Raw genomic sequence first — 18,510 nt, forward strand, 5'->3', positions numbered from 1 at the left:
TAAAGCCTCATAGTCATGGTGCATAATTCTTTTTATATGTTGCTGGATTCTGTGCTAGTATTTTGTTGAAGATTTTTGCCTCTCGTCATAAATGATGTCAGTCTGTAATTTCATTTTCTTGTGGCGTCTGTATCTGGTTTTGGTATCAGTAATACTGGCCTCAAAAAATGAATTGAGGAGTGTTCCTACCTCTTCTATTTTTTGAAAAACTTGTGAAGGATTGGTATCAATTCTTTAAATGTTGGGTAGGATTCACCAATGAAGCCATCTGGCCCCAAGTTTGTTTTATGGCTAGTTTTGGGGTTTTTTTCCCAGCTTTATTGAGATATAACTGACATAAAATGTTGTGTAAATTTAAGGTGTACAATGTGAAGATTTGATACACTTATATATTCTGAAATGATTACCACAGCAGGGTTAGTTAACGCCTCCATCACATCACGTAATTACCATTCCTTTTTTTGTGGTAAGAACATTTAAGATTTGCTCTCTTAGCAAGTTTCAAGTATGTAATACAGTATTGTTAACTGTAGTCACCACACTGTGCATTAGATCCCCAGAACTCATTCATCTTATAGCTGGAAGTTTGTATCCTTTGACCAGCATCTCCCCATTTCCCCCACCCTCCAGCCCCTGGCAACCACCTTTCTGCTTTTTGTTTCCATGAGTTTAACTTTTTTAGATTCTTTGTGGGTAGTTTTTTGATTACTTGTGGTAATTTTTTGATTACTAATTCAATCTCTTTACTTGTTACAGGTCTACTCAGATTTTCTGTTTCTTCTTCAGTTGGTTTCAGTAGTTTGTACATTTCTAGGAATTTGTTCATTTCATCTAGGTTATCTAATTTTTTGGCATATAGTTGTTCATACTATTCCCTGATAGTCTATTTTTATCCGTACGGTCAGTAGTGATGCTCCTCTCTTTCCTTCTTGATTTTAGTAATTTGAATCTTCTCTCTTTTTTTTCTTGGTCAGTCTAGCTCAAGATTTGTCAATTTGTTGATCTTTTCAAAGAGCTAATTTTTTGGTTTCATTGATTTCCTGTATTTTTCTATTTTATTTATTTCTATTCTAATCTTTATTTTTTTCTTCCTTCTCATTGCTTTGAGTTAGTTTGCTATTCTTTTTCTAGTTTCTTAAGGTAGAAGTGTGATCCTTTTTAATACAGGTGAGTGTACACAGCTGTAAATTTCTCCCTAAGCACTGCCTTCACTGCATCCCATAAGTTTTGGTTTGTTATGTTTTTGTTTTCATTCGTTTACAAGTGTTTTCTAATTTCTCTTGTGATTTCTTTGCCAATTGGTTATTTAGGAGCATGCTGTTTAATTTCTACGTATTTGTGAATTTTCCAAATTTCCTTCTATTATTTATTTCTAATTTCATTCCATTGTGATCGGAGAACATGCTTTGCATGACTTCACTCCTTCTCAGTTTGTTGACACGTGTGGTCTGTCCTGAGCATGTCCCCTGTTTACTTGAGGAGAATGTGCTGTTGGAGGAGGTGCTTTGGAGATGCCCACTGGGTGTAGTTGGTCATGGTGTTGTCCAGGGCTTCTCTTTCCTTTTGGTCTTCTGTCTAGTTGTTTGATCCATTATTTCAAGTGAAGTATTGAAGTCTCCGTCTATTATTGTTAAATTGTCCATTCTCCTTTCAGTTCTGTCAGTTACAGTAAGTCTGTGGTCTGAGTGCTTGTTGCAGCCTCGCTGGTTTGGTGAAATGTGTGGTGAGCTTTCCAGTTCTTAGATGCTCTAAAATAGTTGAGGTGCTGTAGTGAGCAGTTATCAGTGACTTGAAAGAACTGACCTTAAAACCACATCGGGCCTGGACACCTTTTGCGGGTTTTGGGAGCAGCTTTTAAATTAATTAACTGGTTATTGGTTTATTCACATGTTCTACTCTTTTTGGATCAGTTCTAGCCATTTTTATTTTCCTAGAAAACTGTCTATTTCATAGATATCATAAACCTTCTAGTGTAGAGTTGTATATGTACTATTCTAATTTTTTAAGTCTCAGTTACTATAGTTACATCGTCTCATTACTAATTTTATATATGCTTTTTTATTTTTGTCAGAAAATTACATTTGCCAAAAGTATGTCAGCTCTATTGGTATTTTTTCCCCAAAATTCTAGCTCTTAATTTTTATTTCTCCCTTTTTTTAAGTAATCAATTTTCCTATTTTTCTGCCACATCATTAATTTCTGATTTCATCTCCATTACCTTTCCCAAGTATATTTTTCTTTTCTTCTCTTTTAAACTTCATGAAATAAATTCTTAGTTAATTTCTTTGGAATTTTTTTTTGAAAATGAAAAATTTTAAAACTATGCATTTTCACATTTGACTTCAACATATAGATTTGGATAATTGGTGTTTTCTAGTCATTTTCCGAATAGATTTTAATTGTGATTTTCTTTTCTTGTATGGCCCAAGAGATATTTAAGAGAGAATTTTAGGAGTAATTGGTTGAAAGTTTTTGTATGTTTTATTGATGTTTTTTAATATGATTACATTGTAGTCAGAGTATGTATCCTTTAAAATTACTTTTTAGGGGCCAGCTCAGTGGCCGAGTGGTTAAGTTTGTGCGCTCCGCTGCGGTGGCCCAGGGTTCGGATCCTGGGCGCGGACAGGGCACCGCTTGTCAGGCCACGTTGAGGTGGCGTCCCACATCCCACAACTAGAAGGACCTGCAACTAAGACATACAACTATGTACGGGGCGGGGGGTTGGGAAATAAAGCAGAAAAAAAACCAAAAAAGATTAGCAACAGTTGTTAGCCCAGGTGCCAATCTTTAATAAAATTATTTTTTAATTTATCGAGGTTTCTTTTGATATGTGATCAACTTTTTAAGAATATTCTTTGTATTCCTGAAAAGAAAGCTTCTGTGGGATTCAGTACTTAGAGATGAAGAGGTATCTCTACCATACCTATTCTATTTTTACGTATCTCTCATGATAGTTTTTACTATTTATTTAATAAATTTCAGGGCCTCATTTGGCACATAAATGTTTATGACCTCTAACTACAGGGCGGAGCGTACCTTTTGTCACAATACAGTCATGGTCACCTGACAGCAAGGATCCATTCTGAGCAATGCGCCATTAGGCGTTTCGTTGTGCAGACGTCAGCGTGCACTTACACAAACCTGGGTGGTACAGCCTCCCACACATATAGGCTTCATGGTAGTAATCTTCTGGGACCACTGTGGTACGTGCGATGCGTCATTGACAGAAATGTTTTTATACAGCATATGGTTGTATAGTGACCCGACCCACTTTGTATTATTTCATACTTTTCTAGCTCGTAAGTTATAGTACTTTTTCTGATATTAGCCTTGTAACCGGCTTTTATTTTTGTATACATTTTGCTGATGTATCATATCCAGCCTTTTACTCATAACTTTTCTGTTCTAAGATGTCAATTGTATAAACAGTAAATATGTAGCTTAATGTTGGTTTTTGACCACCCCTAGGAGATTTTCCGCTTTTCTAATTTTCTGACAGTCTTCTTCAAGATTTTATCTACTTTTTTGGGTAGTAATCATGCTTCCTGGTTTTAAACAGATGGTTGTGTAACATTTCTTAATTTTTGTCATCGAAACTTTCCTTTTTTTATTTGTCCAGTTATCGCCGTGTGAATGGGGCTGTGTGAATTGGGTAACACTAGTGTTCTGCTGTCATAATCCCGTTAAGTGTTTACGGAGTATATACTCTGGGTTAGTCTCTCAGGTGGACTTAGCGTTATAAAAATGAGTGAGACATGACCTGACCTTTATCGAGCTTGAGCTGGGTTAGGGAGCAGAGCATAGGTGGACAGAGGAACAGAATAAGAGTGAGATGTGTGTAGACAGCGATGAGCAGATTTTCCTGTCAGAAGGCAGCTAGACTAAATGAACAAGAAGTAACTGAGACTGACCAACCCAGAAGGAGCATGAAAAAGAAAATATAGATGGAGACCTTTTTTATTGGCATTTCATTACAAAAATGCTGCGTTTCAGCCCTTTTCTGTCATGGGACCTTGACACGCAGGTTTTAGAACTGCCTCTCTACTCTCCTGTTATTTGTTACAGGACTGTGTGGTCTCGCTCGTTAGAGGGAGAAGACGCTGCATCCTGAGTGAACCTTCCTTTACGTTTTGTGCTATTGCTGCTTCTCTCCTTGCAGACAATTTTGAAGTCTTTAATGAAAAGTTAAACGATAGTACCTCCTGAGACATAAGATTTAAGATGAATTCCAGTGTTGTAGTTGTTATTTTGGGGAGATGGATGAGAAATCTAAAATGACTTGCTCAGAGTGACAAAGGAAGTTAGTAGAAAGAACTGCACTAAAATCTGTTGCCCTTTTTACTCACCTTCATGAGGTGAGAGGGATAAGTGAAAAGAAATACAGAATTCACGGTAACCATTTTGACAATTAGACAGAAACCTTGATTTAATTTAGAAGCTTTAAAGCTCAGGTAAGAGAAGACTTTACACCAGCTTGGGATGAGTTATTTATGTGCTCATGATAAGTTTTTTTCTTTTTATTTGTGGCAAAAACAATAAATTAGCCAAATAGAAGACAGACTTTGAAGAGCATATATATAAAGCAAAAGAAGTGGTTTAGAGACAAATATAAGGGACGAGATGATAATTAAACATCAAGTATATTTCGGAGAGAATCAGCTTGCTAATAGCATGAATTCTAGAAGAAGAAAGGACAGATGGTTCAAAATTGATTATCAGAAGTATAATAAAGGACATTTTCTAGACTTTAATTTTTTAAAAAGACCTAACGTTGGAAATAGATAAGACATCACATTTTAGATTCTGAGACATTTTGGTTAAAGTCTTATATCATATATTAAATTTATAATTCTGTATGCTGCCAATCAAGGAGTGGGGAGCAAACGGTATATTAGTTTGTCGAGATTCACAATAAACTGTTGGGGTTTTGATTGGATTTGGATTATATCTATGGATTAATATGGGGAAATTGACATCTTACAATATTAAAGTTTCTAATCCACGAAAATGGTCTGTTTCCCCATTTATTTGGCCTTTCTTAAATGTTTTAATATTTTCTGTACCTATATTAGATATATTCTTAGGTGTCTTATACTTTTTGCTGCTGTTAGAAATGAGTGTGTGTTTTTAAGTTATGTTTCCTTTTTGTTGCTGTCCTTTGAGATGTATACAGAAAGGCAGATAGCCAAGACAAGACATTTCTGAACAAGAGGAATAAGGTGGTGGGACTTGTCTCATCAGATATCAAAACACAGAATTGTTCAAATAGTAATTAATAGTAAATTAAGACAGCATTTGGCTCAAGGAGAGAGAGGTTCACAGCACAACAGAAAGATTACTCAGAAACTGGCCCACAGATACGTGGAAGTGTGATATGTGACAAGGGTGGCGTTGCAGATGGGGAAGGGGAATACGGGGAGGCTATTTTTAAACCATGCTAGCATGATTCATTATCCATATGAGTTAAATATCCAAATGGGTTAACCATATAGTACCTATATGAAATCAGATCCCTGTTTCACACTATATACAAAAATCAGTTCTAATAGATGAAGTGTTTTAGGGCATATGGGGGAATACATTATGTCCCTGGAGTAGGGAAGAATTTCCTGTTAAGACACAGAAAGGACTAGCCAAAGAAGGAAAGATATATAGACTGGAGTACATTAAAATCAAGTGCTTCTGTTCAGTAAAACAATTCTTTAATGAACTTGCAAATATATAAGACACCAACCAGGAGAAGATGCTTACTATACACAGAACCGACCAATCTTTAGTATACGAATGAATAAGAAAAAGACAAAACAGCTCCATAGAAAAATAGGCAAAAGATGTGAACAGCCATTTCATAAGACCCATAAATATATGAAAAGACACTCAACCTTATTAACAATTAGGGAACTGCAAATTAAGATCATAATGAGATTGCCCAAAATTAAGAGATTTACCAGTATCATATGTTGGAGAGCATGTGGATCAGCAGGAACTCATATATACCCCTGAAGGAGTGTAAATTAGTCTGGCCACTTTGGAAAGCAATTGAACTTGACATTGTGAAGTTGAATTTTGCATACTTTCTGACTTGGCATCTCTAATCCTAGTTGTACATTGTAGGGAAACTTACACGTGTGTACCGGAAGATGTTTACAAGAATATTCACACCAACACTATTCATAATGGCAAAAGAAACTTGAAGATAACCCAAATGTCCTTTGACAGAGAATGGAAAATTAAATTGTGGTATACTAACATAAAGATATTCAACAGCATTAAAAATGAATGGACTGCAGTGATGTCTTGGTTACTTTCAGTGTAATCAGGCTAGCTTTGCAATGGTCAGTGTCAAAAAATAATAAAGCAACGTTCACTCATTCTTTGAGGAAAAATTTGCTGAATTCCTGCTCTGTGCCAGGCCCTGTTTTGGGGGAGGGGATTTCATGGTGAACAGGATGGGCGCGTCTTCTGTCCTCACAAAGCTTATGTTTTAGTCTGGGGGGGGCAGGTGAATAAGTAAGCAAGCAAAGCAGTCCGTGATGGAGTGTAACCACAGGAGCTATGAAATAGAAGCAGAGTAGGAGGATGGCGTATGATGTGATGCTGTGTGCTTGCATGTTTCTGCGTGATCGTCAAGGTTTTTCTGAAAATGACACCTGAGCAATTGAATGTTCTGTGGGAGGGAGTGGTACAGCTCTCTGGGGTGAAAGTGGGAATGAGATGGCATAGGCATGTCCAGGGAAGAGCAGGAAGGCAGATGAGGCTAGTACAGACTGAGCGAGGACTGGGGGGAGGGGCGGATGAGTCCAAAGAGGCAGGCACAATTCATATCGTGGGGCTTTATACTTTTAGTAATGAGTTTAGAATTTTTAAAAATATGGAAAGTCATTGGAGAGTTTTGAGCAGAATGACATGATCTGACTTATGTTTAGGGTCTAAAGAATTGATTTGTTGGGGGCAGAGGTAGTGGGTAGGGAGGTGGAGGCACAGGGCCCATTTCGGAGGCTGTTGTAGGAGTTTAGGCGTTAGAAGATGATGGAGTAGATGAGAGGGCTCAGCAGTGGATGTGGAAAGAAGTGGTTAGTTTGGTGATTTATTTGTGGGCATAATCGAAAGGACTTGGTGATGGATGAGATGTGTCTGTGTGGGAAAGAAAGAAATCAATAATGACTTCCAGGTCTCCAATAGGAGCAGCTGGTTGGAAGGTGATGCCATTACTCACATTGGGAACACTGAGAGATAAACAGGTTAGGCCACAAGATGAAGAGTTTGCTTTTAGACTTCTTAAATTTGAAATGCCTATGAGACACCCAATATGTGAGTCTGAAGCTCAGAAGGGAGGTCTGGAGTTTGGCGGTAGAAATGTGATAACTCAACATATAGATAACATTCAAAACCATGGAATTGGGTGAGATCACCAAGGGAATAAGTATACAGAAGAGGAGCTATGAAAGGAGACTAAGAAGTGGATGGTGAGAAAGGAAAAAAATATCAGGAGAGTGTAGTGTCCTGGAACTCAAGAGAAGATGTTTCAATGGACTTATTATATAGTGGAGAAATATATTTGTAGTAGAAGTTATAGACATCAGGTTAATATTTTACAAATGAATATAGTAAAAAGACAGAACCCTGTAGAGAAATGCAAAAATGATATGGATAAGTAGTTCACTGAAGGGCAAATCCTAATGGCCAATAAACCTTTGAAAAGATGCTTAACCTCGCCTTAATCAGGGAAATTCAAATTTAAAAGAGCGATAATACCTAATGCTGTCAAAGATTGGAAGGGTGGTCATTTTCATACCTTGGTAGAAATGTGAATTATTAAGCCTTTTTTTAAAGCAGTCTGGCAATATCTATTAAAATGAAAAATACCTCTAATCTATGATCCAGCCATCTCACTCCTGGAAATGTAGCTCATGGAAATAGAAGCACCAGTGCATGAAAGTCTAAGTATGTTTACAGTAGCCTTTTTAAAGGGCAAAAACACCAAAAATAAGGTAAATACCCATCCCTCAGGGAAAAGTTGAATAAATTATGAGTTATCCAATCAGTGGATTATTATACAGTTGTTAAAAATAGTTGTTAGATGTATGCCACTTGACTTCAAGGACTTTTCATAATGCAGAGAAGTTGATAAAATATGATTCATTGTGTGTGTGAGAGAGAGAGAGAAACACAGTAGCTCCCCTCCCTTCAAAAAATCTTTTGCCTTGTATGACACATTTGTATATGAACATAGAAGCATATTTTGTTAGAAATAAAGATCACTTGGGGAGAAGTAAGTCAGAGGGAGGGTGTGGGGCACGCCTCCACTCACCCACTCGCTCAAACACACACACACGTCTCTGTTTAAAAGAAAAAGGGTCTTCGTGATAAAACAGCTTCTGTCGCATATCCCATTTATGTAAAATATATGTGCATGTATATAAAAGACATGAAAAGATAGTCACCAAAATGATAAGCCAAAAGTATAATTAATTTTAAAAATAAAATGCTAAAGTGGGATATACTTGTCACCATTTTTTTCTCCTTTCAGTGCTGGTTCAGATGGAGAATCTTGATATTGATCAGATAAATTCAATTTTCAGATAGAATAAAGACAATTTTAAATGAATTTACAGGATTTTTATAATTTTATGCTCTTCATTAACTTCTGTTTCAACATCCATGTTCCTTTTGCTATCTTAGCTTTAGTCTTTAATCAACAGTTTGTTTTGGCTATAAACTAAATAATATGAGACTAAGAATAAAAATTAGAACAGATGAGTAGTCAAATTCACAAGCAGCCAGCTGTGTTCAGTTGAGTGATAAACCTACTGAATATCGAATCATAAACACACTTACCTGATATCTGTTACTACACATATTTGCTTAGTGGGTACAAAGAGGCTCATACTGTTCATTTTTAGAGAGAGAGTATTTAAATTGTTGTATTTATAGATTTTTAAATTGAAATGGAAACAGACATCATGACTGTCATTGATAATGCAAACTTCTCAGGAGACCTGTGGGTTTGGAAACCGCCGTTTATGAAGTGTTGGTCTTAGCCCAGCTGCTTTTCTCTTAAGCCTTGTGCTCACGCATTGCTCGGTACTCTTCTTGACCTGCCCCCACCTTTGCTCCTTCTCCCTGTGATTTAGCTGCTCTGACTTCTTTCTTTCCTCCTTTTACTTTTTTGAAGCTTTGTTTTGCCTGTACTCTCTCTTCAGGCCATTCTGTGACCACAGCATTGCTCCTGTCCCTTTGGATGAAGTCCTGTAACTGTTGTGGTCACTCTGTGCTGATAAAAAGTCCTCAGATCAGCTCTGGTCACAGAAGCAGACTAACTTCAGAAGGTCGTGTGGTCAGTCCTCTGTATCATTCAGAACTTCTAGCTGATGCCAGAGCGTCTCCCTCCCAGAGAAGCTCGCACCTCCTGAAGGTCAGCCACCACAGTGGGAAAGAGGGGTCAGCTAACTTTCCTGAGCTCGCCTAACAAATCGACTGCTCTCCCACTATTCGGCAGCCCTCTGGGCTTGGAGTGGGGAGGTGGTAGCAGGAAGGCTCTTACTCCACTGAGAGCTCTGGTGAGCCAGTGATGCTGTCTGGCCTTGGCAGTGTTTAGAGCTAAGTGTTCTGCTCATGAACTCTTTTGTGGTTCCTTTGGAGCTACCCCATATTAATTACCTTTTGCTACATAACAAATTACTCCAAAATGTAGTGGCTTGAAACAACCCATATTTATTATTTCACAGTTCCTGGGGTCGGCAATCCAGGTGTGGCTTACTTGACTGTCTACTCTGTCTCTCTCTCAGCATCACAGTCATCTTACAGCTTGACTAGGGGGTGGATTTGCTTCCAACCAAGGTCACTCCAGTAGTTGTTGGCAGGATTCAGTTCCTCGTGGGTTATTGGCCTAATGACCTCATTTCTTCAGGGGCTGTTGGCCAGAGCCCTGCCTGGGTTCCTTGCCTCGTGGGCTTCTCCATAAGCAGTTCCTGTTATGGCAGCTGGCTTCCTCAGAGCAGGCAAGCAAGCAAAAGGGCAAGAGCCACAGATGGAAGGGACAGCCTTTTGTAACCCAGTCTTGGAAGTGGCCTCCATCACTGATGCCATATTCCATTCATCAGGAGTAAGTAACTAGACCCAGCCTACGCTCAAGAAGACAGGATCACACAAGGCCGTGAATACCAGGAAAAGAGCATCATTTGGGAGCCACTTTAGAAGCAGCCTACCGCTCCGTCCCCAGTATTCCTGGGATTATCCCACCTTCACTTCTCTTGATGGAGGCAAATGTATCTCTCTTCTGAATAGTCACTTATAACTCCCTCCTCCCTGGACATCTTCACGGTACATTTCCACCTTCTTCCTGCTGTGGTCCCCTCGCCTCCAGATGGCCCTCTTGGACAGGATTTGAGACAACCCCATACTGTCTCTAGTTAATGGTCCCTGGAAGACTTCATCTTTTACCGTGAGACACTCCAGGAGTGTAAACCAGTCACATTGTGGTCACCACCCATCCCACTCTGTCATCAGAGCACCTAACCAGAGGGTCCTGTGCCCTTCCTCAGGATTTCTCAGATTCGAGTCAAACGCCACTCTTCTGTGACTCCCAAGCTCTGGAGCACAGGTCTTAAGCTCTTCATGTGGTCTTGTTGAAACTTCTTTCCCAAAGTCAAGGTACTTGGGGAAGGGCAGCTTTTTCCAAAAATCCTCTCCTCATCTCCATCTCTTCTCTTGCCTTCTCCAACCTTTGCTGCTGTTGTTACACTAGGTCTAAAGTTTATACGGGTTTTTGACCACACTCTACAAGTCTGGCCTGGTGGTTACCTCATTTTGGAGTGTGTTATCTGTTGTCTTGGCTCGTCAGCTGAAACTGACACTCAGGTAGTTCCATATCAACATCCTGCTCCGTCCGCTCTTTGCCTTCTTCCTGCTCTGGATAGTTGCTTACAGTCACTCCAACAAGAAAAGTCATTACTACCTAATTCATTAAACCGAACAGTAAAACACAATGAGAAAAGATGAAAGATTAATAAAGAATGGGAAAGAAAAGAAGAGAGGGAAAGCACTAAATACCTTATTTTGTTTCAGATTGAAATAGATAAATATTATCTTAATATTATTGTGTAGATACTCTTGTTTTAATAGTGTTCTTGATATATTTGAAGTACTTTTAGAATTAAAAATGAAGTATTTCACTTATAATTCATAGAAGAAAGGTAAACAATGAAGAGATATAAAAAGGTAGACATTATATTATGAGCATAAATGGTCTTCATTTGGATTGATAAATAAAATCCAACAATATAATGTTTATAAGAGACTGAGCTAACACAAAATAATAGAAGGCAAAAATTACCCCCAAATTGGAAAGATCTGTTTATCAAACTTAAATAAAACAAATGGAGAGATGGTAGGAATTTATATCAGACAAAATAGAATTTAAGAGGGAAAAGGCAGGTATTGCATGTCATTTTATGTTGACAACATAAAGCCCAATGAATGAAATTAACATCAAAAGTAAAAGATGTGCCCAAATTGGCAGAAATCTTGTGAACTGGATTCACAGATACCTGAATTTAGTTTACATTATTCTCTTCCTTGAAATTTTTTTGGTGAGGGAGGCAGGGTTTGGAAGATCTGAGTAAGGCAGTGAAATCTCTCCCCATTAAAACATACTGTTTAACATTTTGCATCTAATTAAGGAAATTTCCCTGGAGGAGGGCCAGCTAAGAATTCCTACAGGGGAAATGGGAAAGGCTAAGATTCCTCAAAGACAGTTTCCTAGAAATTCAAACAAGGTTTAGAACTGGAGCCTCATCCCAGACCCCCTCTGCTGTAGCAAGAGGTGCTCTCTGTCCAGTCGGGCGAGGCTCTCCTGGACTGAGGCCTGACAAGGCTGGCTCTCTTAGGGAGAGTCATCCTCGGCGGATGCAGACGGCAGGGTCCAATAAATTTAATCATCCAGTTGTTCTTTACTTAATAAAAATTCCATTCTGCAGTTGTTGTTGTTTTTTTGAATCAGACTGGGGCAAGCCGTATGCATCTGTATTTTTCTTTTTTTTTTTTTTTGAGGAAGATTAGCCCTGAGCTAACTACTGCCAATCCTCCTCTTTTTGCTGAGGAAGACTGGCCCTGAGCTAACATCCATGCCCATCTTCCTCTACGTTATACATGGGATGCCTACCACAGCATGGTTTTCCCAAGCAGTGCCATGTCCGCACCCGGGATCTGAACTGGGGAACCCTGGACTGCTGAGAAGCGGAACATGTGAACTTAACTGCTGCGCCACTGGGCTGGCCCCTGCATCTGTATTTTTATTGGTTTACTTTTTAAAAAAATAATTAAGATTTTTGTTTGTTTTTAATTTCAGAAGAAATATATTTTTATAACTACCGTTCCTACTCCACTGAGGTAACTAGCATTGATAGTTTGGTGTGTACCCTTCCTGATGTTTCCCTGTGTTTATACAAGTGCTTACACACACACACACACACACACACATGGTTTTATGCAATTACCATTTTTTATTCTACAGCTTGCTCTTTTCACTTGTACTTGATATATTGCTAGTTTCCAAGTAGATACATGTAGATCTTGGCTGTGCATATGCTATAGTATGGCTGCACCATAATTTAATTAACCATTTCTGCACGGATGGCCCGTTAGTTGTTTCTTTTTTTGGCAGGAGAGCTTCAGTGAACATCTCGGTTGTTTGTCTTTACATACTCGCGCTCTCCTTTCTGTAGGATAGATTGGTTCCCAGAAGTGGCATTGTTAGGCTATGTGGTATGTATTTAATTTTATATGATATCATATCAACTTCTTAAATGTTTGTAGCAATTTACATTCCTAGTAATCATTTATATGGATGCTCATTTCCCTACACTCACTATTAGGTACATTTCTAGCTTAAAAGTATAATTCCTTAAAACCACAAAAGTAATATGAGGGAAAATATGGGAGAATTTTTTGGAAATCTTGGAATAGGAAAGGCCCTTTAAGCAAGGTGCAAACCCATAATCCACAAAGGAAAGATTAATAGCTTTTGCTATATAAAAATTAAGGATTTCTGCTGACCAAAAAAATGCTGCAGATGAAATCAAGACAAATGATAAATAGGTAAAAACGTTTGTAACCTATGATGGAAAAAGGACTGATACACACACACACACACAAAATGAGCTTTTACAGATCAATAACAAAAGACCAACAACCCAGTAGAAAAATGGGCATTGGGTGTGAAAAAGCAGTTTATAGAAAACATAATACAAGTAACTTTTAACATATGAAAAGATGTTCATCACCATCTGTAATTAAGAAAGTACACATTAAATCACTATTTTTCACATAGCAAATGTAGATGAGGCAAGTTGATAAAACCCATTGTTAGAGAAGATAGAGGGATGCTGGGACTCACGTCGAGGGAAGCATCAGTGGTGCAGTCTCTGTAATTGACAACTTGGTGGTTTAAAAATTCTCTTCGGAGTCATTTTTAGCTAAAGTATTGTATGTAGATAGTTTTAAAAATCAGCCTCAGCTTGTAATGGAGCACAGCAGTCTGCCGTCACATCTGAATTTACTGACTAGACGGTATCAATAGACTTTGCATCTTAAAAGACAAAGATATAACCAACTTGTTAGATTACTCTCATCCTCTCTCTCCTCCTACCTATTTTTACCAAAATATTGTTAGGAAAATTTTGAAACACACAGAGATGTTGCTGTAGAAAGCAAATGCCACACGCCCACTGGCTAGATTCTACAATTAACATTTTGCTAGTTTGTGTTATCACATTTCTGTTCATCTAACAATGTATCCATCGATCAATCCATTTAATTTTTATGTATTTTACATTAATTTGCATATATTATTATATTTCACTTTAGCCTGCATATAATTAACTAGAATTTAACATTTATTTAATTTTTGAGGTAAGTTACATACAATGCAGGCATAAATCTTGTGTTCCATTTGATGAGTTCTGACAAATTTATACCTATGTAATCGAAACTCCTATCAGGATATGAAATATGACCATCGTCCGGAAAACACTCTCATGCCTCTTCCCAGTCAGTCACCACCCCCGCCCTCCCCCCGAGGGAATCACTGTTTAGATTTTTTCACCATAAATTAGCTTTTCCTTTTCTAGAGCTTCATATAAATGAAATAATGCAATATTCCATTTATACAACATTGCAATATTACTCTTTTATGTAGGGCTTCTTTCATTTAGCATAGTGTTTTTGAGATTCCTCCATATTTTTGTATCATTAGTACCTCATTCTTTTTTATTACTGAATAGTGTTCCCTTGTATGAATATCGTACAGTTTGTTTAGCCATTTTCATGTTGATGGACACTGGGCTGTTTCCAGATTTTTGCTGTTATGAATAAAGCTGCCAAGTACATCCTTGTACAAATCTTTCTATGGACAGATGCTTTCATTTCTTCTGGGTAAATGCCTAGAGCATTGTAACAGTTTGGTATGTTAAAAGATATCCACAATAAAGATAAACACATAGATAAGGAGACCAGATGAGTGGTTACCACAGGAGAAGAGGACAAGGGGAGGGCAAAAGGGCTATAAAGGGACACATATGTATGATGACAGATGAAAACTAGACTATTATTGGTAGTGCACATGATGCAGCCTACACAGAAACTGAAATATAATAATGGACACCTGAAATTTATTGGCAATGTTAGAAGCCAATATGACCTCAATAAAATAAAAAATAATAAAAAAAAGATACCCACAATAGATACCACTTCACACCAACTAGAATGGCTAAAATTAAAAAGACTAGCCATACCAAATATTGGTTAGGATGTACAACAACTGGAACTCTCATTCTTGCTGGAGGGAGTATAAAATGGTGTAACCACCTTGGAAAACAATCTGGCAGTTTCTTACAAAATTAAACATACGTAATGTTATTACCCAGTAATTCTACTCATACATATTTATCCAAGAGAGATGAAAGAATATATGAAAAAAATGTACAAGAGTGTTTATAGCAGTTTGATTCACAATAGCCAAAACTGGAAACAGTGCAAATGTTCGTCAGTAGGTCAGTCGGGGATGCAAGCAGTGGCATACTACTTGCCAGTATAAAAGAATTAACTGTTAATAGGAATTCATCTCAAAAACCACTTTGAGCAAAAGAAGCCAATGACCAAATACCTATCCTTTTTTTTTTTTTTTTTTTAATTTTAAGTTCACGAAGAGGCAACACTGATCTCTCATGATGGAAATCAGGAAAGGGGTTGCCTGTGGTGGGTGGGAAATACTGGCAGGGAGTACGAGAAAACTGTCATGTGACGTAAATGCTGTATTCTAGATGAGGTGTTGGTTCTGTGGGGATATGCACGTATCAAATTCTCATTAAATAGACACTGATCGTAAGTGTATGATTTTGCCTCAATAAAAGTGAAAACCCTAAAAACAAGTGTATTTTGTACCTGTTGAGAGTGTAACCTGTGTGGACAATGGTTTGGAAGACTGAAGGGCTGGGAGGAGTTGGGGGAATATGCCAACTGTGTAGACATTTCAATGTAAAATGGAGGTTTAAATGAAGATCTTATATGAAAATCATAAACCAAACCCCTCACCTTTTACTGTTCAACCTGAGTTTTTCCAGTTGTCAAAGACTGGCTCTATCCGAGGTGTACCCTGAGGATGAGTTAATGCCCCACAAATGCTCCTCCAGAATCAGCAATATAACATACTAATGAGGGACCTCAGTAAGTCATCTGGCCTATCCCCTACATAAAGCCTACAATAAGTTAAAAGCACTGTGTTCTGAGTATATCATGATCTCTCAAAATTATGTATAATTCTTTTAAAGATAAAAATGTCAAGGTTTTCCAAAGTTTTGTTGAGTAAAAAACAAAATTTTTTTTTTTTTGCTGAGGAAGATTCGCCCTGAGCTAACATCTGCGCCAATCTTCCTCTATTTTGTGTGTGAGTCACCACCACAGCATGGCTGCTGATGAGTGATGTAGATCCACGCCTGGGAACAGAACCCAGGCTGCTGAAACTGAGCACACCGAACTTAACCACTAGGCCACAGGGCCAGCCCCCAAAATGTCTTTAAATATGAAATTGTCCTATCAACTAAAAGGTGATGGTTTTTCTATACTTGAAGATAATTAGGGACTGGTTTTCTAGAGATCTTTCGTACTGTTATTTTGGAAGGTATTTCCACATGGTCATGTTTGCTGTTCTTTTAACAGAGTGTTACTTTCAGATATTAAGTTGGTCAGTTACCTGTTTATTAAACTAAATGTGCTTGCAGTTAAGAAGTTGCTCCCTTTCTCCTGTGTACATTTCCTTTTCCACAGTGTGCTTTCCCCCTACCTGCTGGAGATTTGTTGACTCGTTTATAGACTTCTGTCTATCTAAAGCCATTTTCCTAACAAGATCACAAGCTTTTTTCCCCCTCTGTGATTTAACCTCACCTCATTAACTTTTAGAGCTAAAATGGGCTCTTTTTCTCCCCATTTTTTGTCAACTAGCCCCAAAAGCCCTTCTCGGCATATTCAGAGAGCAGTTTGCTTGGCTTTCATGTTTTCTTTTCTTAAGCATAGAGCCTCCTTTGTGTACTAACTTCATGGTAGTTTTCCTGGTGGTCTGTCACTGAAAGTGTCCTGAGGCACACCCTTCTCCTCTCCATCACAGCTGGGTCTCGGTCCTCCCCGTGTGCCAGGTGTGGGCTCCTCAGGTGCTGGGCCTCGGGGAGCGCTGGCGTGTACCCGGCCGTCAGGCCCGCTCCACACAGCAGGGCTGCTGCAGAGCCCGGAGCGAGTTCCCTCCCAGAGCTCATGTTCTGCTGCGAAGGGAGAGTGCCGAGAATCAAAGCAGAGCAGGACAGGGAGGGGTGCTGCTCTAAGTTGGCTGTAAGGGCAGCTCTCGGACGAGCTGCTCCTGAGCAGAGACCTGACAGAGGAACTGACATTGCCGAGGGAGGGACCGTGGTGTCTGCCTGCCTCTGACCCCTAGGACTTCTCACCCTCCATACCACCTCACTCCCGATCACCCAGACTCCTGCCGTGAAGGAACCCCACAGACACGTTTGAGTCACCGTGTGGAACCCCCCACCCCCGGACCCTGACCAGATTCCCCTGATGTTGTTGCCTGTCGGTGTTTTGATCCCCTTCTATTCACCCTATCCGTGAAAGAGGGATTCCCACTGTATGGTTATGGGAATGGCTCAACACACAACACTGCCCAGATGAGATGCACACAGTGTATTAGTTACAGAAACTGACATCCCAGAAGAGGACACCATGGGCCGCGTGGGGTTGCACTGAGGATCAGAGTGAACAGCCACAGGCAGTGGGAGGCAGGCTTTGTAGCATCAAGGGGGTGGGGTTCCCACAGGAGGATGTGACGGCTTGTTTGAATAATTCCAAGGGCTGGCAGGGAACTGAAACCTGCTTCTTGGGGATAAGTAGAAACTGTGCCTGGTCCCTTTTTGATAAGGAGGATGTTTTGGCTAGGGACCTTATCCACAGGAACAGAGAGAGCAAGAACACTTGTGGGTAGGCCATTCAAAGCCGTCCTGATTTTACTGGCTATCAAGGCAGCACATAATGTTGAGCTTTAGGCCTTACACCACAATCTGAGCCAAACCATTTGTTTCCCAATGAGAACTCTGAACTCAGCAGCATCATGAGAGTCATCAGAGAAGACTGGATCACTCGATTAGGATAGGAACTTAGATATTTGAGAATAATGACTTAAAGTAACAATATAATGGTTTAAATTAACATAGAAGATGATAAACCAATTTTTTTTAAAGAACCTTGACTCTTTAGCAAGGAACTTTTGTAGTTTGTTTAAAGACAAGTTTAAGGATATGACAGTCACCATCAAGTCCAGAAGTCACTCTAGTGAGATATGGCATCTCTGCTGTCTACACAGATTATTCAGAGGGTTAAGAATAACCTTTTACCACCTTTTGTTAAGAGCAAACAGAATACTCCAAGACCAGTTTGTTATTTTAGTAGAGAAAAACTAAATTCTGGTTTTGTATTAATAAATATTTGACCTTAATGGATTTACAGGCTTTCCCTTTTTAATCCTATGAATAAATCCATCAAAACTGAGCCCGCTTGGGCAAAATTTTAGTATTTTGTTGCTTATTTTTAGACTCTTACTTGCAATTATAGTCCACGGCAAATAAATTTCCGTTTCCACAGACCTTCTGTAGCTTTCAGTATTCACCCAGGTTTTGTTCTTCATTATCCTCTCTCACAGATACTTTACTTCAAGTACAGAAGTAGTCTTCCCCGTTAATAAACAAACACGTGTCCTGTGACCTTGCACACATAGTCGCACTTCTGTGCCATGACTGTGGTAGCCTCAGTCTCCGTACTGACTATAACCTCACTGAAGGAGCTGACTTCTCTTTCACAGAGGGTGACAGAATGGAGAAATTTTTGTCATGTACAAGTGTTTTAGCAAACCAGCCAGGCTCCAGGACATGCATCATACCCATATCCTTTCTCTGCCTTCTTAAAGTGGCA

General features: G+C 38.9%; 2 protein-coding genes across 4 annotated transcripts in view; one reads left to right on the forward strand and one right to left on the reverse strand.

Moving 5' to 3' along the window:
- The window catches only part of HDGFL3 (HDGF like 3), a 67,307-nt gene that overhangs the window by 16,858 nt on the left and 31,939 nt on the right, over positions 1–18,510 (forward strand). The gene's annotated exons all lie outside the window — the stretch shown is intronic.
- The window catches only part of TM6SF1 (transmembrane 6 superfamily member 1), a 66,753-nt gene continuing 61,783 nt past the window's right edge, over positions 13,541–18,510 (reverse strand). For all 3 annotated transcript variants that reach the window (XM_070494399.1, XM_070494357.1, XM_070494394.1), the window contains 2 exons: positions 16,590–16,811; positions 13,541–13,588 (listed from right to left, as the gene is read on the reverse strand). In XM_070494399.1, coding sequence (XP_070350500.1) covers positions 13,556–13,588; positions 16,590–16,811 — 255 coding nt within the window. In that variant the 3' untranslated portion in view covers positions 13,541–13,555. The remainder of the gene's footprint in view (positions 13,589–16,589; positions 16,812–18,510) is intronic.

This window comes from Equus asinus, chromosome 2 (assembly GCF_041296235.1).
Source record: "Equus asinus isolate D_3611 breed Donkey chromosome 2, EquAss-T2T_v2, whole genome shotgun sequence".
Classification (NCBI taxonomy): Eukaryota; Metazoa; Chordata; class Mammalia; order Perissodactyla; family Equidae; genus Equus; species Equus asinus.